The sequence below is a fragment of the Candida oxycetoniae genome, assembly GCF_023343755.2.
Source record: "Candida oxycetoniae strain CBS 10844 chromosome Unknown scaffold40, whole genome shotgun sequence".
Lineage (NCBI taxonomy): Eukaryota > Fungi > Ascomycota > Pichiomycetes > Serinales > Debaryomycetaceae > Lodderomyces > Lodderomyces oxycetoniae.
In genome coordinates, this window is record NW_026055415.1 from 45,643 (window position 1) to 67,439 (window position 21,797).

Genomic DNA, 21,797 nt, shown 5'->3' on the forward strand with positions numbered 1-21,797 from the left:
CCTATATTCCAGTTGAACGTGTGGATCCGTGCAAGCACTAGATTACACCAGAGTATTAGTAGTAATGCATTCATTGAGAACAGGATCTGATCCCTAAAAAAAGGGAGAAAAAAAAAAAAAAAAAATATTAAATTAAATATCACATTGCTTCAAGTTACATTTCCCCATCACATTGCCCCTTGTGTAAGAGAAGAATATGCACGGAAGAGTTACACAAATAATAGTGCGCACCCAGGTGGATATAGATGTGATCTTTAACTGGAAGGCACTGCAGGTAAAGGACAAGAGACAAGAGGAACCAACTAGGTGGAGGTAGCCCCCTTTCTATGTTCCTCCTTCTATGTTCACCCTTTTAGGTCCCCCCTTTTATGTCCCCCCTTCTATCCTGTATTTCTATGTTGTTTCTTTTTTTTCTTTTTTTTAGAGGTCCACGGAAGAATTGGAAAATGCGGTATTACTTAATATACAGTACATCATGGTTTGCTCTCATCACACCCCCTCCCCCCCTTACAAGCTGAAAGCTTTCGGAGCTTCGCCTTCTGGGCCAATATACTTTGGATCTCTCCATGGCCCAACATCATTCAAGAGCAAGTCATCGTCACTAACATTGTCCATTCCGCCATATTTTACAGGTAAGTTCTGTGGCGGGATCTGTTTCAACAACTCTTTGCTATAGGTGTACCCCAAGATGTGGATCTTGGACACGGTGACAGGGTCCAAGAATGGCTTGAATAATCGGAAAGCAGTTGCAAAACCAAATGGCGAATTGATCAAGTAAAACTTACCCATTCTCTCGGGGTAGTAGTCCTGTCCAATCTTGGACGCCTCTTTGACATAGCCAATGACATTATATGCAGAGGTGATTGAGATCCCTTTCAAGTCCAAAATGGTGCATGAAGTTTCCACCAAGTATCCTGCTTGTCTCGAGCAAGCAGGCAAACGATACTGACACATTGATTCGTATTCCCATACTAGATTCTTTAACATTCTTTCTTGTGTTGTGACCTTCAACATCTTGGTCAAGTCAACCTTACCCAACTCCTCGTAGTATACTGGGCGGCCGTCCTTATCTGTTTTGTGGTAGTAAGTGGGGTACATCTTTGCTACTATTGGCTTTTCTTCATATACGAAATCTTTCAATATGGTATTGGTGCCAAACTTTTCTCTCCAATCCTCGCAAGCAATAAACATTTCTTTGGCCAAGGCCAAATCGAACTTACGTGCCCTTAAGAATCTCAAGAGATTGGCATCGTCTATTCTATGTGTATATCCTAATTCAACCAACTCCTTGCGTAATTGGATAATGTCCTGTATCTGCTGCTCCGTCAAGTTGGATGTGAACCCCGTTTGGTCGGTGGGGGCTGTGATCTGTGGGTACGACTCCAAGATCTCCTCTTCTGATGCCGTGGTCATCACTGTATCTGTAGTCATTAGGGAAAGAGAGAGAGAGTCAAAGAGGGAAGCCAAAAAAAAAAAAAAATATAAAAAAAAGGGAAAATGGGTGGTCTTTGGGAAAGCTGCTTTTCAACCGTAAGTGATGAGCTACGTATACCACTCTGTAACAAACTGTTAAAAAATTATAGCAAATTGTTTTTTTGTTTTTTTTTTGGAAAAAATTACTGAGCGAGAGTTTCCTTCTTTCTTTTTATTTTACTTTTCTTTTCTTTTTTTTTTTCGCGGAACACGTTGAGTTCTACGAACCGGGTCGGAATTAGAGAGAAAAAGAAAACAAAACAAACGGTAAATGGGAGAGGAGGGAAAAAAAAAAAAAAAAAATTCTCTATACTTCTATATTTGCTATACGAAATTTAGGACGACCTCTTTGTTAACCATTTCCAAAAGGGCATTTTCCGCCCCTCCTTACTGCTCACTAGACTGGTGGCATACCTGTCGATTTTTGCAGCTGTAGCGGTTGATGTTATGGTGGTTGCTGTTTGTATACTCTCACGCGCAGTACTCAACGAGTTCTTGTTTATGTCCAAGTTGGACGCTGACGAGTTAGCTTTGTACAGGTAGTAGTCATCTCCAAAGAATCGTAGTTTCAAACAAGCAAACGCGTTGTCGGCCACGAGCGATTTATAGATGTTACCATTTGTAGCAGCACTATTATTATTATTACCACTTGTTGAACTCAAGTTGAGATCGGAGGTGATGACCACGTTTCGTGACAAGTCCAACCACGCTTTGGATAGAATATCGTTTGCAAACGCAGGCCATAAACGGTTGTCTTTGCCTATATAGTTGGCAGGGAACTCATAATTTTCAAGTGACGCTTCCAATTCAGCAATCTTGTTTGTAATTTTCGCGCTTTGCTTTTGTATATCCTTTAGCGTTATATTTGAGTTGATGAAGGAGAAAAACTCCTCGTTGCCATTGCATAGTGACTTGATGAACCCTTCTGTTTCATTATCTCCAGCAAGGTCCAAAAACTCCAGTTGCTCAAACTCTAGAGACCCAATCTGGTAAATGTTTTCGTTGTTCAAGTTCAACTCTTCCAACTTGATAGGATCGAGGTCTCTTTTTGCACTTGTGTGTTTGGAGTTGGGACTAGTCAACAGACTCTCATCCTTTTGAGCGGCGGCAAACTTACTGTAGTTTAGCAAGTGGACTAATTCGGTTAGTCGGAGATACTTGTCTATGAGATACGGTGTAGTGGGTAACTCGTTGGACGTTTCATCCAACCCCAAGTCAAAACGCTTTACTTCGTGGCTCAAGTTTAGGATCTTTTCGTTGAAATCGTTTTTTCTGCCAGTAATGCGATCAAAGTATTCATACACTTCCTGCTGGTGCTTTCTCAAAAAAACATTCATTTTGACGAGGTGCGGCTCCTTATGTGGACTAAACTCTTGTCTGTTTGCCAAGTTGAGGAGGATCTTGGCAATGAGGGTCAAAGTACGCTGTGTTCTTCCTGTTTGGTGGTTCTTGGTCAAGTAGAACAATTTGGGGTTTAGTATTGCTGGGCAGAAGAACCGAAGAAACACAAATGCGCTGATGCAATTCAAACTGGTCACTTTATCGCCGGGCTCGCATACTAGCTCCACTTTGGTTCTAAAGTTTTTGAGCTGTGTTTTGATCTGCTGCGGTATGTCATTGGACGTTATATAGATCTTGTGCCAAATCTCCTCTGCATAGCCATATAGGTTTTTGTAATTCTCTTCAACCACTTGTTTGATGTGCTCGTCCTTTTCTCTTTCTAATGCAGAGTTATACCCGTCATCGTCACTGGCAACATCATCATCACCGTCATCATCATCATCATCATCATCATTATCATTATCATCAATATCACCACTGTTTCCTGTTTTCCGCCCTTGGGTATTGCCCTTTTCCTGTATTCGGACATACCTCGGGTCAACTTCACAATTCTTACATTCTTTATTGATTTTGGCGAAAAAGTCTCCAAACACTTTCTCCAAGTACTCCTGGCCTATTCGAATATTGTATTTCTCCAAAGCCTTTGAGAAAATGGATGAACCACGGAAGAGTGTGTTGAACACATTATTTTGCGATGAACTTTTTTTTGTAGAGAGTTTCTTCTCAAGCGATGAAAGTGAGATCTCTATCAACGTTTTGAAAAACCGGTCTTCTTGCCGAAGGCACTGGAAAATGTCTAGTAGAATCACACTAATCCTTTCAAACTCAGAAGCAGCCATATTCTCATTAAAGAGTTGGATGAGTTTGTCAATGGGTCCGTTCTTTAGTAAAAACTCAAGGCTTTTAAAGTGCGGCGCTGCAAGAATATGGAACTCCTTGAGCTCAACTTGTAGGAGGAGCTTTCCAATGGGGAGGTTATTAGGATCATAGATTGTTAGCCGTACGATATCCAAACTGCTGGTACCATTATTATTGCTGAAACTCGTGGATATTGGTATAGAGCTTAGATGTATACCGTCATTACTATTATTATTATTATTATTACTACTACTTTTGTTGTCTGGCTCCCCCGTCATAATGGTGGTGCTTGTTTTGATCTGTTTTGTGAGAATGTTTGGTGTTACAAAAACTGTACCAATAAGCTTATCGCCCGCAGAATAAGTATCTTGGAAAGTACACTTTTTGATCAAGATGTGGATCATTTGCGTTGAGATTGGCAATTCTGTCAGAAACTGTTCTTTCCAAAACGGATTGCTCGTGTGGTTAACCATTGCAGTTCTCGACCATGGGTACCCCCACATGCGCACCTCGGCATAGATCTTGCCTCCTTTTGCATCACCACTATAATTACCATCAAACTTGGCTTCAATGATATCGATGGATATCTTCTTGGACACCCTGAAATGCGCGCGGCTAAAGTCTGCAAGGCACGGATTGGGGTTGCTCTCATCTGGTGTTGTTGGTTTGGACTCTGAAGTGCACGATCCAATGTACTCTCTCCTGGCAAAGTAGTTTAAACCAACAAACCAGTCCTCCAAGTCTATGTGCAAGGGAAACTCGATGAATATACGCTGATTACTCTGGATGTTTTTGCCTTCTCGTGTTAGGAGGCTTGTCATTAGTTGGTCCGCACTAAGGGTGGAGGTTGTTCTAATAGCATTGTTGTACCGCAACTCCTTCAATGGTCCTATAAAGAGCACATTTGAGCTATTGAATATCGAGTTGTGCATCTCCCGTATTTCACTTGTGTAAATGCTCTTTATATCAATTGAGTAGAGCAAGGTTCCGTCCAACTCGCTGATGAAGTTGAGAATCCCATTGGAGTTGAGTGCACCCATTGCATAGAACCAGCCCTCATTGATGTTATTGCTCTCAATAACCTGTGGCGTAGCAGGAACGTCCTTCTTGTCCACTTTTGGCTGGTACACGGGCACCTTTGGCCCCGTGATGATATGTAGGTTCTTGTACTTGCTTGGTATTGGTGCATATATCTTGAACCGACACACCAACAACTCATGAGGCTTACCTCCATCAACAACAACTTTCTTCTGACTGTACCATTTCTTGGCCAACCCGCGCGGCTTCAAGTTTTGCCAAACAATCAAGCTGCTGATGAGATTACCAAAGTTGCTTTTCGATGCTACTCGGATATACAACTTTTCATTTTCGCACGTCTTGATGAAAATCGCGGGTGGATCCTCATCAGTGTGTTCAATTGGTCCATTTTCCTTGCCACCTTTCCGTTTAGCCTGGAACGTTGTTTGTGTGGGCGACTTTGGTGTACCTGTATTGGGGCATATTTGGATATAGCATGATTGCAAAGATGGGAGGAGGAGATAATGGTTATTGTTGTTATCTGAGGTGAACAATTGTCCATGCTCAGTAATAGAGATCGACGCTACATAGATCCAGCTGATCGAGTCAGTGGACACGAGAAAGTTTGACCCTTCAAACCTCCCTTTGTTTCGACATACAATCTTGTGGAACTGGGACGGATAAGCCATTTTGGACAATCAGTCAGCAACTAGTGCATTGAACAATATCTCGTTCTTGTTCTTTTTTTTCTTTTTTTTTTCGTTGTCATTTTGATTTTCATTTTTTTTTTTTTTTTTTTTTGGCTCGTTGCGTCTTCGTGTTCGTGTTCTTTTACTTNTTTTTTTTTTTTTTTTTTTTTTTTTTTTTTTTTTTTTTTTTTTTTTTTTTTTTTGGATTTGTTTTTCTTTTATGGTATGCTTTATGGGAGGAACAATGTGTGTGTACTATCAGCAAAAAAAATTACCCCGTGTGTGTATAGAGATGGACGTGGCGCGTAGTGAGTATTTCCAAAACGGGGAAGTATATAGATACATATATGTAATTAGATAATATTGACGACGAAAAACTTGGTTATTGATAAGTGCGTCACTATATACACCCCTGAGTCCACTGAGAGAAAGAGAGTTTGTATGGATGTAGAGTAGCGGGGTAGTCCACCATATGTGTAGTGCACTGCACCTTGTTTTTTATATACAAGATTAGGTCTATTATAATGACGAGCTGTTTCATACTAGTGGTGGGCCCAGGATACATTTTTAATTAATGCTCATGTTTAGTGCGAGTTTGAGTTTGGGCACACACTACTCTATCAATTTCACTAATTACTTTGATTAATTACTCTCATTAATTACTCTCACTAAATACTCATTAATTACCTTCACTAAATCACTCTCAATTAATTACTCTCAATTAATCACTTTCACTAAATCACTCTCATATAATCACCTTTACTAAATCACTTTCACTCCTTGTTTCACCTCCTTTTTTTTTTCCCCCTTCTTATATCTACTTATTTTTCTGCTTTTCTATTATTTTTTTTTGGTTTTTTTTGGTTTTTTTTTTTTTTTTCTCTTTCTTTCTTCCTTCTACAGTAGTATGGACTCTAACCATCCGCCACCTTTCCGTTCATTTTCCACCACGCTGTCTAATTATTCCTTTGGCTCGTCGTCATCATCGACCCCTTCCAGATCCAATCTGTCGGGACCACTCAATTTGAGTAACTTCAACAAACCAAGCAAGCCACAAGATCACTTGTATTACAAATGCGAAACATTAAAGCGTAGACTAATGATGTTGGATGGCATGGAGCCATTAATGAATTTGGCTTTTGCCAAAGCAGAAAAGTTATGTGAGCAGCAATCGCTTAGTTTGGCACAGGAGAGAAACACTACAACAATGGATCGATTATCGATCCAGTCTGGCAGTTCAAACGGAAGTGGATCTCATCGTTATCATGCCACCCACGGCACAAATGTTTATCAGGAGAATTTATTAACTTTTGCTGCTGGTGTATTGCCTGCCAGTATTAGTGTGGACCCAGCAACTCAACTATGGCAATTGTTCCAAGAGGGTGCGTCGTTATGCTTGATATTCAACCATCTCTCGGAGCACACTATTGCTGTTATTTGTTCAGATGATGTAAGGGTGTGCAAAAAGTCGGTTTACGATTTTCTCATTGCGGTTAAAACACACTTGGATTTTGAGGACGATGAGTTGTTTACAATATCAAATGTGTTTTCAGACAGCACTCAGGATTTGCTTAGAATAGTTGCATTTGTCAACAGGCTCTTGGACTTAAACCCAGAGTTTGCTTATGAAGAAGATGATCTCAACTTGGAGGTGCAGATTACAGACGAGCGGTCAAAGGTGTTTAAAGAGATTGTTGACACAGAGAGAAAGTATGTACATGACTTGGAGTTGTTGCTAATGTATAAGAACGAGTTGGTGCAAAAGGATGCGCTAACCTCAGAGCAGATCCATTGTTTGTTCCCCAACTTGAACGAGATTGTCGACTTTCAAAGAAGGTTTCTCAATTCTATGGAGTGCAATATCAACGTGCCTGCGAAATACCAGAGACTCGGGTCCATCTTTATACATGCGAGTTTCGGACCGTTCAAGGCATACGAGCCGTGGACTGTAGGCCAGCCTGCGGCCATTGACTTGATCAATAAGGAGATTGCTAGTTTGCGAAAGGCCTCATCCCTAATCGACCCTGGGTTTGAGTTGCAGTCATACATTTTGAAACCGATCCAAAGGTTGTGCAAGTATCCGCTCTTGTTGAAAGAGTTTATCAAGAATGATCCTTACAGTACCCCCTCAGATGAGTTGCATGTGGCAAGAGCCGCAATGAAGGAAGTGGCAAATCAGGTCAATGAAGCTAGGAGAAGGTCCGAAAACGTAGACTTTCTACACAAGTTGGTGGAGAGGGTGAGCAATTGGAGAGGCTTCAGCTTGAAAGACCAGGGCGAGCTCTTATACCATGGCGTCGTTGGCGTTAAAGACTCTGAAACTGAAAGGGACTATGTTGCATACCTTTTTGAAAAAATCATCTTCTTCTTTGTCGAGGTGGATAAAGCTGCAACAGAAAAGCCAGAAAAGAAGTCGATTTTTAATGGAAGAAAAAAGTCTTCATCTAGCGTATCGCAGTCATCAGCAAGCTTATTGGAGTCGCTCAATGCCAAAAACGATAAAACCCCGCTTGAGCTAAGGGGAAGAGTGTACATACAGGAGATCTACAACATTACTCCCCGTTCATCTAACGGGTACACCTTGGTGATTGCGTGGTCTGGCAAGAGGGAAAGCGGTTCCTTCACCCTAAAGTACCGCTCAGAAGAAACTCGAAACCAGTGGGAACACTGTCTCCGCACTTTAAAGACAAACGAAATGAACGCACACATGAATAAAAAATTACGTGACTCCCAACTGTCCACAAACACAAACGACTCCTCCATATACGACTACATCGGCGGCGCAACAGAGTCGGTGCTGTTTGAACATCACCATTTACGCTCCGCAAACGGGCCGGCGTCTAGACACCACTCTTCTTCGTCCACTCATAGCATGATGCGCAACGGGTCACGTTCAAAGTCTGCCGAGTATATGAGACTATCGTCGTCATCGTCGACGGCATCGTACGGTAATTCCACCACAACAACACCCTTATCACTGGCACCACAATCAACAACATTCGACATCCACATTAGCATGATTTACAACCACACTAAAGTACGCGAGTTGCTCATAGTTAGCTCCCAAATGCTGTTTCACGAGCTATATCTGAAGATCTCGGCAAAGATAGCCGTCAGCGATGTGGTGAGCGAGGATATACTAGTGACCAAATTACGGTACAAGGACGAGGATGGCGACTTTGTCGTGTTGGACTCCAACGATGATTGGAGTTTGGCAGTGGACGAATTAAATGGGAAAAACACAATCACCATATGGGTGTCCTGAGACGACGACTCATATGAGTAATCCACGCAATGTGATTTGCCTCAAGTGTTTTTTTGTTTTTTTTTTATATTTTTATTTTTAGTGGTTTTTTTTTTTTTTTTTTTCTATTGCTTCTCACTTTTCTTTTTTTTTTTTTCCCAGCCTGTACACCATGTTTCGAGTGTTACGCAGAAAGAGTGTATTGGCACTTCTGTACAAAAGTGCTGTATCCAGAGGTATCTGGAAACGGCCCCTTTCTACTCCCCCTCCACCTCTTGCAAGTTGTTCGCCGGAGCAACTCCAAATATTGAACCAGGAGAGGGTGCGGGATGAAGTAGATGTGTGTATAGTGGGAGGAGGCCCCGCGGGGCTAGCCACTGCAATCAAGTTGAAGCAGCTAGATAACCAAAATGGACTGGGAGATATGCGTGTTGTTGTTTTGGAAAAAGCCGCCGACTTTGGTGGCCACACTGTTAGTGGAGCAGTAATAGAACCACAAGCGTTTAGAGAGTTGTTCCCCGACTCTTCTGATCAGGAGGATATCCCACTACCAGAGGATCTTGTGACAAAAGTGACATCTAACCATATGAAGTACCTCACGAAAAAGTCCACATGGCTGTTGCCTGAACCGCCACAGCTATCAAACAAGGGCAACTATATAGTCAGTTTGAACACTGTGGTAAAGTACTTGAGTGAGCAAGCAGAGGAGTTGGGGGTCGAGTTATACTCCGGTGTTGCTGTTAGCGAGGTTCTCTACGATAAAGATGACACTTGTGTTATTGGAGTCGCAACACAGGACATGGGCATAGACTCAAAGGGTAGACCCAAACCATCATTTGAGCGAGGGCTAGAGTTCACTGCACAAACAACTGTTTTTGCAGAAGGGTGCCATGGATCATTGACAAAACAGTTGATTAAACGGTTCAACTTGAGAAAGAACTCTGATCCGCAAACGTATGGATTGGGGATCAAAGAGGTATGGGAGGTCAACCCTGAAAAGTTTAAAAAGGGCTATGTTTCGCACACATTGGGGTATCCATTGACCAAACAGTCGGCCAGCTATGGCGGTGGGTTTATGTACCATTTCGGTAATGGCCTTGTTGCAGTAGGGTTGGTTATCGGATTGGACTATAAAAACCCATACATCTCCCCTTACTTTGAGTTTCAAAAGATGAAACACCATCCGTACTACTCCAATGTGTTGACGGGCGGTAAATGCATAAGCTTTGCTGCACGTACCTTGGTGGAAGGAGGGATCCAGTCGCTTCCCAAGTTGGAGTTCAATGGTGGGCTTCTTGTTGGAGACGGTGCCGGGTTCTTGAATGTGTGCAAGATCAAAGGGACCCACACTGCAATAAGGTCCGGCATCATTGCTGCTAAGTGTATCTACAACAAAAAGCTGGAGCTGGAGCTTGAGTATGAGTCTAAAGTAAAGAGATCCTCCATATATGATGAGTTACACAGTGTGCGGAATGTGCGGCCAAGCTTTAACTCCAAGCTTGGTGTTGTGGGTGGAATGGCCTACTCTGGCTTTACCACCACCATCAAGGGGAAAGAGCCATGGACATTGCAGTTTGGTCACGGCGATGCTGCAGCAACACAAAAAGCTCAACACTATGCTCCAATCGAGTATCCCAAACCAGACGGCGTCCTCTCGTACGATATTGCCACCTCGGTAAGTCGCACTGGTACCATGCACAGAGAAAACCAGCCTAGCCATTTGTATGTGGAGAATCTACAACAACATGCGGAAAAGAGCTGGCCAGCATACAAGGGGGTCGAGGAGAGGTTCTGTCCTGCGGGAGTTTACGAATATGTCGAGGACAAATCAAACCCATTAGGAGTTGAGTTTAGAATCAACTCGCAAAACTGTATCCATTGCAAAACATGCGACATCAAAACTCCTACTCAGGATATTACGTGGAAGGTCCCCGAGGGGGGCGATGGTCCAAACTATTATATGACCTAAGGGGGAAGAAATAAAAAAAAAATAATAAAATAAAAAAAAAAAAAGTATATACATATAATACAAGCAAATATACATGTACATGAAATTTTCATATCTAAAAGAATCGATCCAAATCGGACAAGTTCACATCCTCGGGGGCGCCAATATCGACAAACCCAGATCTAAACCATTTCAAATGCTCTGCATCAAAGCTGATGGATGCTGCTCTGCACGCTGATGCATGGAGCGCAGCACCTCCAGCAGCAGCATCTGCACTATGTAGACTGAAAGCTCTAGATCCGCGCCGCGCAGCTGATGCAACTGTTACTAACAGATCCTCTTCATCCAAATTTTCAACAGAGTCCCTAGTCGTACTCCTGGTTAGTAAGAACCCGGGGGTGGTGGTTGGCACACATAAGTGGAAGTTCTCTATACCTTTGAAACTGGTTGTGGCTGTTAATGATGGTAATGCCGCTGCTGCCGCTGCTGCCGTTGCCGCTGTTGCCGCTGTTGCTGCTGATGTTGCTGTTGCTGCTGTTGCTGCTGCTGCTGGTGTTGCCGCTACCGTTGATTGTTGTGCTGCTCCTGTCGCCATCATTGTGTCCTTTACATTTTCCGTTTCAAAGCTCACCTCTTTCTCAAACTCAACCTTCTTTTCCTTTTCACTCAACTTTCTTGCTTCAGCTTCCCAGCCTGGCGCCAAGAGCCCCCTGTACGCATAAACCATTCGCTTGGGCGAGTTGCTGCTCCATGCACGTGAGATTGCGTATTTTAAAGTTGCATCACCGCGTTCTAATCGCTTGATATACGCATTCATCTTTGCCGAAACAAGGTTTGACACCTTTGTGCTCAAGTTGCTCACGTCTTGCTCAAGATGCTGACAGATCTCCTTCACGGTGATTCCTTCGTTGCTTTCCCAAAGTATCAAGAATATTTGGTATAAAACCTCGTCTTCAAATGCAGGATGGTCCTTTTGCTCGGGTCGCGGTCTTTCTCCTGTGACTGGAATGAATGTGGAAATGTCTGTGGCAATGGGTGCTCGTGAGATGTATTTTGTTTTCTTCTTCTTCCCTTTCGGGGTGGGTGGAGTTGATTCTCTAGTGTCTCTTGTGGATGACAGGTCCACCTTGGAATAGACGTCATCGTCGGAACTCATTATAGCATCTTCTTCTGGTGCAATAGCAATGCTACTAGCGCGTGCTTTAACAGCAAACGTATCCGCATTGAATGTAGGGGCAAGCTTAGTACCCATTGCAAAGAAGGAACAAAAATATAAAAGAAAAAAAAAAGGACAAGGGAACAGGAAGAAGAAGGGATAACAGCGGGATGGGGGGGGGAAGGGGGAGATGTTGGTGGTGGATAGATTCAATGTAGAGTACAAATGCTAGTTCATACCAAAGCGCAACCGGGTGTTTCAAAAATGGAACAAATGATAATTAAATATTTGTTCGCTGTTTAGTATTGCACTCCAGAGAGCGTATGAGATGGGGAAGTAACTTGGTGGAAAGTGGAAAACTAGATAAAGAGATATTGTGTTTGCGATTGAATTTTTCAAGAGAAAAAAAAAAAAAAAAAGAAAAAGAAAAAAGAAAAAAAAAGAGGGACAGAAAGAGAGAGAGGGGGAAGATGGGGGATGAGAGGGAGGGAGAATATGGGGGATGAGAGAGCGGGAAAAGACGGGGGATGAGAGAGAGGGAGCAGATGGGGGATGAGAGAGAGGGAGAAGATGGGGGATGAGAAAATGAGAGAGAATGGAATTAATAATGGGCATCTAGTTGTCTCGTTGGTTGGTCTTCTAAGCTACTAATATATATAAAAATGCATCTCTTTTAGCACACACTCTCCTTTCTCCTTTCTCAGGCTCACGTGCTGATAAAAGGGTATTTGGTATCCAGTATCTGGTATCTAGTAGACACCACCTATAGAGTAGTAGATAAATAGAGTTTACGTATCACTGACCATCATCTACCCCACTGCACTCAGTGTTGGGGTCTACTAAGTTCAACTTTTCTTTTCCACCTTAGGGCTCCAACCACTAGGTTAATATTTTTCGCACCAAAACATATATAAAATCAATTGACTTTAAAAAAAAAATAGAAAAAGATAAACCCACCAAAAAAAAAGAAAAGTGCTTCTAACAAAAGTGCCTAACAAAAGTGCCTAACAAAAAAGCCCACCAAAAAAGCCCCCTATTGCATGGATGTTGATGGGAATCACGTTTTGAGTAAGGATATTGCTTCCTCTATGAGCTTCCAATCTTCTCTCCAATACTCGTCCTTATATGGATTAGAAAAAGTCTTGGCGTTTGGTGGAACAAACCAGTAGTTGACGGCAATGTGCACATCCTCGCGGCCTCCGTTAAAGCTCGACACTTCATGAAACCAGCCGGCAGGTAAATACAACATTTGACCCTCTTCTAACCACACTTCCATCTTATTCAATTGTAGAATGCCCGGGAAATACTTTTCTGCAAACACTTTCACATGCTCTTTTGTCTCGGTGTCCATTGACTCCAAGTGAAGAAGCGCAGGAGGCACTTTGGAGAAGCTTGGTGGCTCTACTACATTGGTGCTAGATGACAGGATAATCTCTTGGTCTTCTTCATTATCGACCTCCTCACCCTTCCATCTCGAAACGTCAGCAACAATTGCACCGTCATCGCGTATAGAATTCCATTTGGGTGCTGCCTCGTTTCTCTCATAGTCAATTACACCATTCTCAAAGACCTTGTGGATCTTTCCAAAGGTGTACAACTTTGTTGCATCTGCTGGACTATAAAGCGTAAACTTTTTGTGTCCTTGAACTTGTATGTAGAGATTGTCGGCATGGTCATGGTGCAACCCGGAACTCGATCCGTGCATTGGAACTTGTCTTCCCAAGTGTGTCAAGGGACGTGTAGTATCAACAGTAAACTCTGTAGGTCTGGTTCTCCCCATCCACAAGTTGATTTGTTGCGGAATCAAGGTGGGGATGAGTCGAGGGTGTAGTGGAAGAGTCGTGGTATCAGTGAGATTTGTCAATGGTGCTTGGTACAAATCTTCAACTCTGGCCGCTGCTTCTGCTTCTTTCACCTCTCCATTAATCATCTCCTCAAAATCATCATGGATGTTGCTGACATTCATTGACAATGCCGAAGGCGAATCTGAATCTGAATCTGTGTCTGAATCTGTGTCTGATCCAAATGGCTTTTCATGTCGTTCGAGCTGTTCATACTGCGTGGTTAAGTAATAGTCGTCCTCTCCTCTCTGCAACCTTTCCACCAACTCATTAAACGTCATATAAACTCTCTCCTGCGAAGACCCAAATCCTCCGTCACAGCTTCTTTCCACTTGCAACTCGTCCTCGTCGTCATCCCATTTCAATGTGCTCACAATGTTTGCCAACTTGAGCCTGTCTAATAAAACCAAACGTTCCCCCACCACCTTAACAGGTTGTCTGTTACTGATAAACTTGTCAAAAAAATCCTCTCCTGAGATTGTGCTGCCATCGACTGTCACAATCTGGGTTCCTGGGGCCAATGTATACCCTTGGTACTCATTGATCTCCGTTACCGGTGTCTTATCATCACCATCAGTATCAGTCATTGCTTACATTACGAAAAGAATTAACTTCTCTTCTCACTTAATTTTTTTTTCTATTTGTACTTACAGAAAAAAAAAAAAAAAAAAAAAAAAAAAAAAAAAAAAAAAAAAAAAAAAAAAAAAAAAAAAAAAAAAAAAAAAAAAAAAAAAAAAAAAAAAAAAAAAAAAAAAAAAAAAAAAAAAAAAAAAAAAAAAAAAAAAAAAAAAAAAAAAAAAAAAAAAAAAAAAAAAAAAAAAAAAAAAAAAAAAAAAAAAAAAAAAAAAAAAAAAAAAAAAAAAAAAAAAAAAAAAAAAAAAAAAAAAAAAAAAAAAAAAAAAAAAAAAAAAAAAAAAAAAAAAAAAAAAAAAAAAAAAAAAAAAAAAAAAAAAAAAAAAAAAAAAAAAAAAAAAAAAAAAAAAAAAAAAAAAAAAAAAAAAAAAAAAAAAAAAAAAAAAAAAAAAAAAAAAAAAAAAAAAAAAAAAAAAAAAAAAAAAAAAAAAAAAAAAAAAAAAAAAAAAAAAAAAAAAAAAAAAAAAAAAAAAAAAAAAAAAAAAAAAAAAAAAAAAAAAAAAAAAAAAAAAAAAAAAAAAAAAAAAAAAAAAAAAAAAAAAAAAAAAAAAAAAAAAAAAAAAAAAAAAAAAAAAAAAAAAAAAAAAAAAAAAAAAAAAAAAAAAAAAAAAAAAAAAAAAAAAAAAAAAAAAAAAAAAAAAAAAAAAAAAAAAAAAAAAAAAAAAAAAAAAAAAAAAAAAAAAAAAAAAAAAAAAAAAAATTCCTTCCATAAATTTTTTTTTTTTATATTAGAAACAAGAAAAAAAAAAAAAAAAAAAAAAAAAAAAAAAACATAGAAACAAAACAAGAATCATTAATCAATAATCAAATAGTCTTCAAGTGAGCTCACTTCTCGGTTTATCTGAGTTGTATAATTACTAATTTATCCACTATACGTGTTTCATCAAGAACTTTCACCACGTTCTTCTATACATAGCCAATGGTGCAGAGTACACTATGATGGGCCACACTTGCATAGGTATGTAGTGTAATTCTGAAACTCTCATGCGCATCTAAAATATGCTACAATTAAATTACTCTCTCTTATCCCCTGTTTTTTTCTTCTTCTCTATTTTTTTTTTTTTCTTACTACCAATAATACTATCCTTCTGCTGCTCCCCCCTCCCCCCCTTAACCCCATGGGTGGTGTGATTACTGAAGAGAGTTTTTTTTAGTCAATTGTGTTTTTTCCAATTTCAGGTTCTTACGAAGAAAAAACAAAAGGGAAACAACCATTAAGACATTCTAATCAATAGAATCTTTTTTTTATTTTTTTTTTTTATTTTTTTTTTTAATTATTTTTATTCTATTTCCTCTATACAACTTCTTCTTCTTTTCACAACAATACTTTGCGATTCCAACTCCTCGCGCCTTTTTCTTTCTGGGTTCCCTAAAGGACTTGGGCCAGGAGTTCTAGGCATGGCCATTCTAGGGGTTCTTGGCATATTTCTTTGATGAATAGGTTGGTGCGAGTATTTCTTTTGTAAACTATTTGGTACACTCAAAAACCGAATGTTTCTAAATACTTGCTGGAAACTCTCAATGCTCAATGGGGCGGTTGAGTAGAAGTTGTAAAATTGTAGAATATACATCAAATTTATTGGGAGCTTCAACTGCGAAATGCTTGACATTGTAGCCAAAATCGCAACTTGCGATGATGTATAGTCAAAGTATATATTTGGGTAGAATTGGAATAGTTCGCCAAGATAATAAGCAGAAACCTTGATCTTGTGGTAGGACGTCTTGATGATTTGTGCGTTTGTGTCGTCAAGAGAGGTGAGCAAATTGAGGAATAAATCCACAAATGAATCACATGTGGGGCTGTAAACAACCCAGTCCAACGACTTTAATATGTGTTTCTCCATCTCCATGAATAAGCCTTTGGAGTAGCCACCAACGCAAATTTTACTCAAATCGTCCAACGAAGGCACCTTATGCTTTGAGTCGAGATTCTTGCAGCAAATCCATAAACACGTAAGCCCCAACAATTGGTAATGTTGCTTCTTGATAATCCTCGTTGAGCAATAACGGTCAATCAAATTGACTGTAAAGGGGAACGTGGATCTCGAGAGATTGAGGATGGTGATCACTTCCAATAAAAAATCAAGGAGCAAAGGTCTCATGCTCAATCTGATCTCGGGCTGCTGCTCTATCAACGCCAAGCATGGTAACGTACTAATCTCCACTGAAAGCAAATGTTCCAACTGGTCCAATTGATATTCATCAATGGATTCCTTGTGTGCACTATGTTCCATCTGTTGCACCATGTAATGAGAAGCTTTCCTTTGCGATTCTGAAACTCTAACCTGGAGGAAGGAATCGGGTGAATTAGCCATGATGATATTGAGGATGATAATGTGTGTAGTTCGTTGTGTGGGGGAACGGGGGAAGGATGTTTTTTTATATACTTATTCTAATGTTGTAAAAAAAAAAAACAAAAAAAAAAAAAAGAAAAGGAATATAAAAGCTAAAAATGTATATATAAAAAAAAGAAGAACAAAATTTGGTTGTAAAAAAGATTTCAATGTAATAGTAGCCAGTACTATAGGGAGGACGATTGATAAATGCAAATAACTCGTAGAAGATAACGTTGAATGAGTGTGTGCTCTCTGTATCTTTCTCTCTCTCTCTCTTTTTTTTTTCTCTTTTCTTTTTCTTTTAGTGTACTCAACAAGTGGAAAACAAAAGAGTGGACAAAGAGAGTTATGGCAGTAGTGAGCAGCGTGAAGTCAGGAAAGCAAGATGGTTGGCAGACAACAACGGGTATCAAGATACAGGTGTTTAGTTAAGCTAGTTAAAGCAACTGAGTATAGTTAGTAGTAGTTGTTGTTGTTGTTGTTGTAATGGTAGTGGCAGTAAGCAGCAGTAATAGCAACAGTTGATACTATAGGCAATACAATAATGTTCAATGATTAAGATTGGGAAAAAAGTTTATCGAAAAACCTAGGAAATTTGTAATGATATATATATTGAAACTCCTTAATTAAAGGAGACATTATGTGTTGTTCTGCTTTACCCGGTGTCGTTGTCGCTGCCGTCGTCGTCGCCGCTCTCATTGTGTAACTTTTCACCAATAATTTTTCTTTAATATCTTCTGAGTTGGACATTGAGATTTCTTTTTTATTAATTTTCTCACTTTCTGTCTCTGTCTTTTTCTCATTTTCTCTGTCTTTTTTTCATTTTCTCTGTCTTTTTTTTAATTACTTTGTTATTTTGTGTCCAACGATTGACAATAAAAAAAAAAAAAAAAAAACATTATTTGGTGTCTTCCGCATCTTATTGATCACAAAATGGGGAAAGGGAGGTAGAGAGGAAAAGAAATAAAGTGCTGAAATTATTGGAGATAACTCCCGATACTCATAGATATTAACCATATGTGCTAATTGCTATTATAGGTGTACGATGCTGCCTTTAAATGAAGACAACTTGTAAGGCAAGATCACAAGGGAGGGAAAAATAGAAGAATCAGGGAGAGAGTGTCTCTGAAAGAGTGTCTTTGAGAGATTGTCTCTAAGAGATTGTCTCTGAGAGAGTATTTGTGAGTTTGGGAGTTTGTTTGTGACGACGACAACGGCAACGATGGTATCTAATCTTTGTGCAATAACTACAACGCTCTAAATGAAAGTGCCTCAGCAAACCGACTAACAAAGAATGATATTTTATTTTTTTTTTTGGTTTTTTTTTTTTTTTAATTATTCTTCTTTTCTCTATAAAGTAAATCTCTTTTGTATCTTGTCGTTGACTGTTGGTGGGATCAACTAAATAGTAGATGACGTTACTTATCAACATCCCCTGGAACCATTGTTGTTTCATTTTTTTATATACACCAAAAGAGATATCCATGAGCTAAGATGATTCATGATGAGCTATTGACCAAGTATGGTATGGACTATAGCCATATTTCCATGTTTCTTCCTTTTTTTTTTTTTTTTTTCTCCAATGTGATCCCCTATATTTATCCCTCCGATCCTCCTTTTCCTTCTCCTTCAGCTTCTCCTCCCTTCCCTTTCCATTCTTGGTTTTTTTTCCGCTTCTCCCCCTTGAAATTTTATTTTGTGTCGGAGCATAGTAGTAGACAGACAACGACTTTTTTTTTTTTTTTTCTTTCTTTCTTTTTCATATTGTTAAGCTGTTTTAACTTTCTTGCTATTGACTCCACAAAATCTATATGTACTTTGCAAAAACGGTAAAAATGGTTTGTAGCAATTGGCTAAATGGTTAGCAGTAATGAACGGGTTTGACATTTTTAATAATGATGCAGAGATAACGAAACTGATGAAATCAGCCAATTTCGATGTAAAGGGGAATATTCTCAAGTAAGAAGAACAAAAAAAAAAGAATGGATTTAACTGCCCTTTCTTCTCTACAGGAATGGTGAAGTAATCACGAGTCGAATCACATTCTCCTTTCAAAGCAGCTCGTCTATAGGAAGAGACACAAGTGAGACACACAGAATGGTATTTCAAATGAAGCTCTTTTTCTTTAAACACTATTTCTGTTTTCATTGGATAAGCTCCCCGCTTAACAGTCCCTTATTCTGATTGGCTTTAGTATATGGTTCTTCTTCTTCCTCCTCCTTTTTTATTTTTTGTTTTTTCTTTTCTGGATGTTGTTCTTCTTTTCTTATTTTTCTTAGCAAGATCTATTTACTCAAATTGGTGAGTCTTTAATTTTCTCAGCTACCAAGAAAGGGGGAGGAGAGGAGAGAGGAGAGAGGTATAAGGGCAACTAATCCCCGTGCCGCAAATCAACTAAAAGAGAGAAGGTATATACTCTGGAAAGTGTACGCTTTGGAAGTTAGAGAAAACTCTTTTTAGAGGTGTACGTTTTGGTTGTGCTTTTTGTTTCCTCTAATTGATTATTATTATTATTTTTTTTCTTTTTTTGGCTTTTTCCCCGTCAAGAAAGCGGAATGATTATTATAACTTTCTAGAAATTCAAAACCTAGTAAATAACCACTATCACAAGCTATCTTTCTCTATTTTGCGCATCTATATCACCTGGCGCATCTCCCCCTTTCAATTCGTAAAAAACCAAAAAATGAACAATCAGTACAGCATACATGAAGTATATAATTTGGAGGACTTAAAAAGAGAATGGCGCTCTTTATATGTGAGTAGCGCCTGATTCTGGGAGGAGAAAAAAAAAAAAAAAAAAAAAAAAAAAAAAAAAAAAAACAAAAAAAAAAAACAAAGATAAAAAAAACAAAAAAACAATGTCACTTCCAGTTTAATTTACTCTTATTTAACTTCTCTCTTCATCGAATTCCCCTCTTTCATCCCCANTCTTTTAAAATGAAGATGTTCAGGTATGGAATGACTGAAAACAAAAAAAAAAAAAAAAAAAAAAAGATTGCCGCATCATTAATAGCACACACAGACACTACACACTAAACAGTACACACTAAATAGTACACACTAAATAGTACACACTAAATAGTACACGCTAGACACTACACGGTAGACAGTACACGCTAGACACTACACACACGACTTGTGACGTACATACTATGAGCCTATTGTTGATCCTTAAAATTAGATCCGTGTAGCGCCATAGTCTACAAACAATCAAACCACTGTATGCTTTCATCAAAGATGTGTTCTCTCGGGGATTAGAAGTTTAACTAAAAGGAGGGAGAGGGTACAGAGGTGGTGATGGAAGAGGACAGGAGTAGGAACAATAGAACAATGACGGAGGACTTAATTCACCATTGGGCAACTACTAGCGAGAGGAAGGTTGCACCTCGGCAATGGCACACGGGTTTGAAAGATTACACTTGGATCGAGTTCCACCTGATCTTTCCCACGTTTCATCATTATGTTTTGATCTCTGGTGTATTCTTCTTTTTTGTTTTCTCATAACACTTGAACAGTTCTAGTTGTCGTCTCCAGTGAGATAGTGTCAGTGTTTCATGCCAATTTGACAAAATCAGATAAATTGAGTAGATCTTTGGTTTTTTTTGTCCCAAAAGAGGATAATTGCTTAACTGTCGGAGGACCTTAACTAGTAGCAACTTATAATCTTTTTTTGTCTCTATTTTTTTTTTAGAGAAAATTTTTTTTTTCGACACAAAGCATTTTTTATTGAAAGATGGTGAATATGGAGGAGCTCTGTCAACGCCAGAGAAAGGAGCTCAGGGATTTGGTCAATACCATCACTGGGTTAAAGAAACAGGCTACGAAAAAGACGCGAAAAGGTGTGCTTTCGAAATGCCAGGAGTTGGAAGACAACTTAAAGAGAAAACATGCGGAGGAAATGGCTCTACTAAATGGAGATGAGCAAGCGGTGACAGAGGTGGAGGTAACGCCGGAAACACTACTTGCCCAAGTATCACTTGAAGAGAATGAAAATAAGGATAATGAGGAGCCGCCTTTATCCAAACCCAAACGGCGAAACAGACAGAAGGAGCGTCTTGCAATACGCAAAGCCGAAACAGAACGCATCCGAAACGAGGCAAAGAATGAGGCCGCAAATAGTATAGACTATAGGCAAATTGAGATGGACTCAATGAACCAACTTTTAAGTCTTCATGGGTTGTCCTTGTATGAAATCAAACCGGACGGCCATTGTCTTTTCGCAGCAATTGCAGATCAGCTTTTGCAGCGACGCGGCATTACAAAAACAGTCCAGCAGTTGAGGGATTTGGCTGCAGACTACATCTTATCGCACAAGGACGACTTTATCCCTTACCTTTTCGATGAAGTCACCAATACAATGAGAGATGTCACAGATTACTGCCAGGAGTTGAGAGCAACAGCAATGTGGGGGTCAGACATGGAGGTGCTAGCTTTGGCAAGAGTGTTTGACTGCTGTATAAGCATCTATATGGCAGGGGCATCTACTATACGGATCAACGAAGACGCAAAGGACGAGCCAGAGCTCATGTTGGGCTACTACAAGCACTCATACGGATTGGGTGAGCACTACAACTCCTTACGTGATGCATCTTCTACACTGTAGTGATAGTTTGTTTCCTCTCCTGCCGCCTGTGTCTTTCCCTCCAATTATACTTGTAATTGAAACATCACTATTTTCTTTTTTTTTTCTCACACAACTTAAATTGTCGCGCAGATTTAGATCTCGTATATATCGCCTATATGCAGTCTACAAGCAGACACAATGTCTCAAACATAAAAAATTGAGCCCCTTCACGCGTATATTCGTAGTCAGGACAACTTGACATTAGCTGTCCCCCCACTGACTACCCATGACAACCAAATAGAGCCATGGCAATGAGGCATATCTGTCAGAGTCCACTCCATTACATCACCTGAGCCTTTATCTTGCGCCTCCTTTTGGTTTCATCTTATTTAGTTTCATCTCAATTAGACTCCTTTAATTAGTTCCCACTTGTTGTATTTTTTTTTGCACTAATTTGAGAAAAAAATGTCTAAAGTGTGAAAACCAAAAAAAAAAAAAAAAAAAAAAAAAAAGTAAAAATTTAAAAAAAAANAAAAAAAAAAAAAAAAAAAAAAAAAAAAAAAAAAAAAAAAAAAAAAAAAAAAATGTCTGAATTTTAAAAAGGAGAGAGAGAGAGAGGGAGGAAAAAAAAAAAAAAAAAGAAAAGTGGCTGGTTATCAGGGGATGAGAATTCTCATTCCAATTAAGAATGAGTGCT

At 39.3% G+C, this 21,797-nt stretch overlaps 8 protein-coding genes across 8 annotated transcripts; 3 read left to right on the top strand and 5 right to left on the bottom strand. All coding sequences in view use genetic code 12, as the record gives it.

Moving 5' to 3' along the window:
* Positions 1-507: 507 nt before the first annotated feature.
* SEC14 (phosphatidylinositol/phosphatidylcholine transfer protein) lies at positions 508-1,431 on the bottom strand (the record flags this gene model as incomplete). The annotated part of the gene is made up of 1 exon (XM_049323517.1): positions 508-1,431. One exon carries the CDS (start codon positions 1,429-1,431, stop codon positions 508-510), a length of 924 nt encoding a protein of 307 aa, XP_049180632.1.
* Positions 1,432-1,808: 377 nt separating this feature from the next.
* On the bottom strand, positions 1,809-5,378 carry BUD2 (Bud2p; the record flags this gene model as incomplete). Its single annotated transcript, XM_049323519.1, has 1 exon — positions 1,809-5,378. The coding sequence occupies one exon, from the start codon at positions 5,376-5,378 to the stop codon at positions 1,809-1,811; it is 3,570 nt and encodes a 1,189-aa protein (XP_049180633.1).
* Positions 5,379-6,285: 907 nt separating this feature from the next.
* CDC24 (Rho family guanine nucleotide exchange factor) lies at positions 6,286-8,643 on the top strand (the record flags this gene model as incomplete). The annotated part of the gene is made up of 1 exon (XM_049323520.1): positions 6,286-8,643. The coding sequence occupies one exon, from the start codon at positions 6,286-6,288 to the stop codon at positions 8,641-8,643; it is 2,358 nt and encodes a 785-aa protein (XP_049180634.1).
* Positions 8,644-8,794: 151 nt separating this feature from the next.
* KGF56_002306 (putative electron-transferring-flavoprotein dehydrogenase) lies at positions 8,795-10,591 on the top strand (the record flags this gene model as incomplete). The annotated part of the gene is made up of 1 exon (XM_049323521.1): positions 8,795-10,591. The coding sequence occupies one exon, from the start codon at positions 8,795-8,797 to the stop codon at positions 10,589-10,591; it is 1,797 nt and encodes a 598-aa protein (XP_049180635.1).
* Positions 10,592-10,685: 94 nt separating this feature from the next.
* On the bottom strand, positions 10,686-11,822 carry GDS1 (Gds1p; the record flags this gene model as incomplete). The annotated part of the gene is made up of 1 exon (XM_049323522.1): positions 10,686-11,822. One exon carries the CDS (start codon positions 11,820-11,822, stop codon positions 10,686-10,688), a length of 1,137 nt encoding a protein of 378 aa, XP_049180636.1.
* A 961-nt stretch (positions 11,823-12,783) lies between these two features.
* Positions 12,784-14,154, bottom strand: KGF56_002308 (uncharacterized protein; the record flags this gene model as incomplete). Its single annotated transcript, XM_049323523.1, has 1 exon — positions 12,784-14,154. The coding sequence occupies one exon, from the start codon at positions 14,152-14,154 to the stop codon at positions 12,784-12,786; it is 1,371 nt and encodes a 456-aa protein (XP_049180637.1).
* A 1,326-nt stretch (positions 14,155-15,480) lies between these two features.
* On the bottom strand, positions 15,481-16,515 carry CLN3 (cyclin; the record flags this gene model as incomplete). Its single annotated transcript, XM_049323524.1, has 1 exon — positions 15,481-16,515. One exon carries the CDS (start codon positions 16,513-16,515, stop codon positions 15,481-15,483), a length of 1,035 nt encoding a protein of 344 aa, XP_049180638.1.
* A 3,754-nt stretch (positions 16,516-20,269) lies between these two features.
* On the top strand, positions 20,270-21,139 carry KGF56_002310 (uncharacterized protein; the record flags this gene model as incomplete). Its single annotated transcript, XM_049323525.1, has 1 exon — positions 20,270-21,139. The coding sequence occupies one exon, from the start codon at positions 20,270-20,272 to the stop codon at positions 21,137-21,139; it is 870 nt and encodes a 289-aa protein (XP_049180639.1).
* Positions 21,140-21,797: the final 658 nt, after the last annotated feature.